Below are 6,148 nucleotides of genomic sequence, written 5' to 3' on the forward strand. Positions count from 1 at the left end.
CTTTGGAGCTCTCCTCCCATGAGCTTGTAGTGGAACCTTTTTTTTTTTTGCAATATAATGCTTAGTATTAGCTAGTTTTATGAGATTGTGCCAAAGCTCCTCGCCTTAACCACTAGGCCAACTCCCCTTGACAAGGTTCTTCAGTGTAAATCCACTCACAACGAAAAGTTTGCAGACGTAGCAGTCAACTATGTAAAGAATCCTACTTATACGCTAAAGCCGTGGAGACGGGTTAGCTGCTGTGACAAGTTTTGAGTTACATGTGCGCACCCTTTGAAAGGTTACGCACATGAGGCTTTCGCTACAACAAATTCTACATAGCCTTAAATTCAAGAAGATACTGCCAGGGCTTCTTCACGCACGTGATTGCCTCGTCTACATCAAACCGCTCTCTCCCTTCTTTGCTTTGCAGCTAGACTAGCGGGCTGCAGCGATAAACTTCATGTAAAGTCCTACTTATAAGGGTTTGATCCAACAGCCGTAAAGATTTTTGCATGTTCAGTTTTTTTTTGTCGTTGCGCGGTTGGTTTGCGATTACATGTGCGCACCCTTTGAAAGGGCATGTGCACACATGTAATTGAAAATTGACCGCTGCGGCAAAAAAATCCAAGTTGGCAAGAATCTTCAAGCCGCTACGTCAAACCCTTATAAGTAGGACAAAACATGTAGTTTGCCACTGCGGCCCGCTAGTCTAGCTACAAAGCAAAAGAGGGAGAGAGCGGATTTGATGCAGATGAGGCAAGCATGTGCGTGAAGTGGCCCTGGTGGTTCCCTCAATTCCAGGCTATGTAAATTTTCCTGCAGCCAAATTCTCATGTGCGCATCTCTTGAGGCGTGTGGAATCGTTGTGGATATGGATACATGGAAACGGCAATTTGCAAGAAGAGAAGAAATATCAAATGTGTGGGCCCTTTCTTACTCACAAATCAGATTGCAGAATGGAGCAACATGCGCTTTTGCAGACCAAATCCGATTGTTCAAACAGCCCACTAAAGATACTGCGTACACCAGCCTGCTCATTTGCGTTGCCCTTCGGCCTTTAGACCTTGCTTCAGCCCCAAGGCCATCACCATAGCCATGGATTCCCTTCTTTCTTCTTCTTCTTCTTCCTGCCAGCCTTCCCTGGATTTCTCCTGCGGCCGACGCTTCTGTGCTTTGTCCGCCTCTTCTTCTGGACGCAACCTTCTGTTTCCTGGGCGGACCAACTCCTTCTCATTTTCTTTGCCTTCGCACAGATCTGCTCGCTTTCCTTGTATTCGATGCTGTAGTAGTAGCCAAGACTCGAGCAGCAGCAGCAGCAGCAGCAATGCTGCGGGTGGATGGGACAATGATGATTGCAATTATCTAGAAGCCCAAGTTGTTGATGCTGGTACGCCCATACGAGAGAGAGAGAGAGAGAGAGAGAGAGAGAGAGAGAGAGAGAGAGAGACGCTACCAAAGCATGCACTGCAAGAATTTTGTCCATTTCGTATACTTTCAGTAACTAAGCGTTGAAGCTCTTTTTTCTGTGTTTAGTGAGCCTACTACCCTCCCAGGGCCATCTATACATGACTTTGTCGGATGGTGGGGAAGTGGAGGTCGACCATGTGAAGCCACCTAAACGTCCTCTACTTTTCCGATCCCGCAACCCCTCAATCTTCCTCAAAATTGTATCAGAGCCAGATCTCATTCTACCAATTATTGTTCGTAAGTGCCTCTTCCCTGCAAAATGGTTTGGTCACGTGATTGGGCTTCTTGCGGTCCAATTGGCATCCTAAATTTTGTTATGCGTCTGTCTCGTGCACATTTCAAATGAGAATTCTTGTGCCATCCAGGTGATTCTGCCATTGACATGCTAATGAGTGCGCTTCATGGAGAAGAGAAAGTTGTATGAACTCCTTTGCTCTCTGCTCTGCTCTCTGATTCTTATTGTGCTAGGGAACATGCTTCTCCATCCATTTAAGTTCTGGATTTTTTTGTCAAGCTAAAATATTGGTCGTGAATGTGCAGTTGAGGCCAAATCAGTACCACATCATGCGAGATCTGGTCGGAAACCTGGACTTTGAGGTGAGGTTTGTGCAGGCTATCACAGTGTACATGAAGGGCCTCTTGCTTAGATACTTGCTTTCAACTCTCTTTCTGTTAATATGTTGTAGGTTCGAATGGTCAGAATCACTGAACGCATCAATGACACTTATATATCTCGCATCTATGTTGGTAAGGTGAGCAAGTCTGATGCTTAAGAACTTTCTCATAGTCTTTTATACAGGCTGTGAGTTATCTACCCTTTGAATGCAAGGTTTTCAATGCAAAAAATGCTGAGGGTGCACGTCTATTATTTTTAGAAACTAATACCTGGTTGTTCTTCACCTGTCTGGTGGGTGATCTTTCTGATGTGGGCCTGGAAACCATTGGTTACTGTGTTTATGGTTTCTAGTGCTTGTCAATGGTCTTGTGGGTTATACGTTCAAAATAATTTGATTCGATGTAGGTGTACCATCCCAGTATTTTCTGAGTATATTTTGCAAGAGTAGGTTTAGGATTAATGCTAGCTACTCCATCCACAGAGAATCCTGCATATTCTTAGTTTTGACAGTGTTTTATATAGCTGTTGCATTATTTGAAGCATTTACAACCATTCAGTTGTTTGCGTGGTTATTGATCGATTGTCGACCTAGTATAGGATCCTTCACAACCTCACTCATTGGCAAGTTGTTTCTTAGAAGCTTCACTATAAGTGTTTTTACTGCTTGGGCAGGGGGCTACCTTCAGGTCATTAATTAGATTATGTCAGAGATTGGAGGCATGATTACCAGCTCAAAAACACTTCAGAAAGAAAAAAGGAGGTGTGCTATACCCTCCTTGGTGAACATGATGATATGGGAATTCTGTTTGATTCATGTTGCTGTGGGCCAGTCTTTCAAGTCCCAGGTGTACCGATGATCAAGAAGAGACCTTTATGTTTTAAAGGACTTTTGTGTTTCAGTTTTAGGGGGACGCTTCTACTTTTTGTAATAAGTTGGGCTCTTCTTTCTCGAGTGGTTCACCTGAAAAACAAGGTCACAATGGCCTTCATAAGAGTATGAGACATAGTCACAGGGGACACCCATTTTTGGGCTTCCCGTCCCTACTTTTCCGTCCCCACTTGCCGTCCCACCCTCTTTTTTACACTAAAAATCCATTTGAGCCCCGTCCCCCGTCCCCAAACGCGTCCCTTGTGACTATGGTACTATGAGAGCCACTACTCAATGCTTCTCTTTATAGAAGCAGGATAGGGAAACAAATGTCTCTCTCTGGCACACACATACATAAGATGATGCTCAGTTAATGCTCCTCTTACAAGAAATAGGAAGAAAACAGGTTTTCCATCGTCAACTTGCCATGTGGCACTGATCACAATTCACGCACCTTCCCCTCACTTTACCGCCAGCCTACGTTCGAGAGGACAACTAGATCTGGGTCATAACCAATAATTTGCAAATCCAAGCTAACAAGGATGCACAAATATTCAAGCAAAAGGGGTTACCCCTTTCCATGGTGTAAGGTTTGGAGAGTGCCAAGGAGGCATTTCTAGAGCTGCTGCCTCGCCCATTTTTCTCATGCTACTGTTTTCTTTATGTCCTTGGTTCTAGAATTTTTATGCAGGAATGCAACTGGAGAGAGTTGATATCAACCAACAATTTTTGTTTTATGACAGCCTGGGCACAAGGAAATGCAGAGTGTGGATGCACGACCTTCTGATGCAGTGAACTTGGCAGTCAGATGTAAGGTAAAGCTGTGATCTTGAAACGCCTAAAGTGTGATGGTTTGGGTTCTTCAAATTTTAGATCTATTGTTTGATGTTTATTGCTATTTTATACTTAGGCCCCCATTTATGTGCACAAGGATCTTGTAGCCTCTGATGCTGTAAAGCCGGTTGTCGTATCTTCTCAAGCAACAGATATGGCAATAAACAGCAACTCTGGCGATAACTTAGACATGTCAGCACTCTTTCTTGAGTTTTACCTTTTTTTTTGTCGACCTATATATGGGAGCATTGAATTAAAAAGAATTCTGGTTGCAGTCCTAGTGACGGTGAAGATCTTGTTGCTGAAGAGATGACGCTCGTCAAGAGCATGCACCTTGCAATCGTCGAAGAGCGATATGCTGATGCAGGTTGGTACTCTCATCTGTTTTGTACGCTTCGAGTTACCGTTAGTAGCTACAGCATTCTAGAGTGACTGTACTTAGGGTAAAGGAGCTAATTGTGAGACATAACCCCATAAGCATACATCCCCAGTTTAGAGACGAAATTTAGAATGTGCTTGGAATCTTACTTAGGTGTCCTCTTGTGATTTGCTAAACAAGTGTACTGCTACTTGGGCTTGAGTGTCTCTAATCTCTCAAGAAGCCTTAAAACTCAATGTTTTCAAATAGAACATCAAGAAAGAATACTTTTTTTTTCAATTTATGTAATATCAAATTTGTCATTTTCATGACAAATCCGATCTGATTCTCATAGTTAAAAATGATTAGATATGCAAATTCCTTGCCAAAATTACTATTTTTCAACTAGATGTCTGTATTGGCTCCTCTACCCTAGTGTTACAGGATACTAATACATCTGGAATTTAGCTCACAGCTTGATGCATTTGTGTGTGTAGCTCGCTGGAGGGATGAGCTCAACAGTTTTCGGTCGAAAAGATTGAGTAGGCCTTGACCAACTTTTCACCTCTAATGACCTTGTGCTATGCACTGAAGGTTCAACAACATTATTGACTGGTTTCCCACTCAGTGTAGCAATGAAAGAGCAGATTCTTACTGTGGAATTTTTCACACTACCTTCCTTAATGCGGCAACATGGCCATAGGTTTGATGCTGTTAAGTATGCTTATAGATTTATTGTTTGGCTTTATTGTCAGCCATCTACAAATGTATATCTGTACAGTAAAATTGATGTAGCTGCATTATTTTCAGCCCACAATTGGGTTTATATTATTACCAAGAAACAGGGCCTTTGTATCTGGCAAATTCATTGTTTGTGTCTCAGGTTGGGTTTTGTGTCTGTGCGTGCTCATTTGTGTGGAGGGCTGTGAGAAGAAATATGTCAGGCTCTTACGATCCAAAACAACAGAGGGATTCCAATTCAATTGGCAAATAGCTTATGTATGCAACCTCATGTTGAAAGAATGGGCAATCTTGCTGATGGAGCTTCATTGATGCAATTGAGAGGAGCTCTTATACTGCAAGTTCTCAAATGTGAGGGACCAACCAAATGCTGCTCAAAGGTTTATTGTCTTTGCAGAGAATCAAAACTTCCACCTCCAAACATTGATACTAATAAAAGTTCAGGAAATGACCAAAATACTTTAGATATTTGTGGATGCCCCTCAAAGGTTTATCTTTTTTTTAGAGATCTATCTTATGATGGCTTCAAAATAAATAAATTCACTACTTGCGTAGTGGAATGAAAGTCTAACTTCATCATGCAAGGAGAAACTCTAAAGAGAAGAAAACCAGGAAGGAAAGGCAAAGAAGAAAAGTACAAATGTACATATGCACACTCGACCAACTCTTCATGGACATTAAAAGGCTTTTTAACTTCCCATCTCCATGGAACTTTTCATTTCCTAAACTCGCCCTTTACTTATGCGTTTGACATGTTTGGAAACAATTTTTGTGTTTTTGAGATTGGGGAGCATTTGTGTCTAAATTTTTTCATCTTGAGATCCTCGATACCATCTAAAATTCTAGCCATATTATCGTTTATTACAAGAGATTACTTCGCATAGTTGATGAGAATTACTTTAGATTTGGCTTAAACGTGTATGATGCAAGTGTGACTCTTATGGCTTCATATTGGAAGGGAAAGACTATATATGATTTAGGCCACCTTCTTGATAAGCATGGGCCACATAAGAATAGTTCCTTCTATCTAAGTCTTCAATTACTCCGTCATCAAAGTAGACTCCAAGACTTGTAGTAGAAGAAGAGAAGTGGTTTGTTGAAAGTCTAAGCATACTATGGATAATACTTTCTTATTGTCTTTCTGGATGGGCTTGCACATGTGCCACCTGCCCAAATAGCACCATCCTAGATTCCCATTTTTTAATGATTTTTTAAATGTCGTGCACACATAATGTATTAGCATGTAATGCAATACAACATTTTCAAGAGATGTCAATCTTGC

At 41.7% G+C, this 6,148-nt stretch overlaps 1 protein-coding gene across 1 annotated transcript; it reads left to right on the forward strand.

Moving 5' to 3' along the window:
- The first annotated feature begins 938 nt into the window (after window positions 1-938).
- LOC147425301 (bifunctional nuclease 2-like) lies at window positions 939-4,989 on the forward strand. Its single transcript, XM_086499950.1, has 9 exons — window positions 939-1,369; window positions 1,516-1,686; window positions 1,815-1,867; window positions 1,990-2,046; window positions 2,136-2,201; window positions 3,677-3,748; window positions 3,844-3,959; window positions 4,043-4,134; window positions 4,623-4,989. Exons 1-9 carry the CDS (start codon window positions 1,078-1,080, stop codon window positions 4,676-4,678), a joined length of 975 nt encoding a protein of 324 aa, XP_086356076.1. The 5' UTR covers window positions 939-1,077; the 3' UTR covers window positions 4,679-4,989.
- Window positions 4,990-6,148: the final 1,159 nt, after the last annotated feature.

Source organism: Adiantum capillus-veneris, chromosome 25, assembly GCF_014529385.1.
Source record: "Adiantum capillus-veneris isolate H3 chromosome 25, ASM1452938v2, whole genome shotgun sequence".
In the NCBI taxonomy this organism is placed as follows: Eukaryota; Viridiplantae; Streptophyta; class Polypodiopsida; order Polypodiales; family Pteridaceae; genus Adiantum; species Adiantum capillus-veneris.

Excerpts from the sequence above, each read along its gene's own strand:
- LOC147425301 (XM_086499950.1), top strand. The coding sequence starts at position 1,078 with ATGGATTCCCTTCTTTCTTCTTCTTCTTCTTCCTGCCAGCCTTCCCTG. Across the intron at positions 1,868-1,989 it reads TTCATGGAGAAGAGAAAGTT|TTGAGGCCAAATCAGTACCA; the intron begins GTATGAACTCCT and ends GTGAATGTGCAG. Across the intron at positions 2,047-2,135 it reads TCGGAAACCTGGACTTTGAG|GTTCGAATGGTCAGAATCAC; the intron begins GTGAGGTTTGTG and ends AATATGTTGTAG.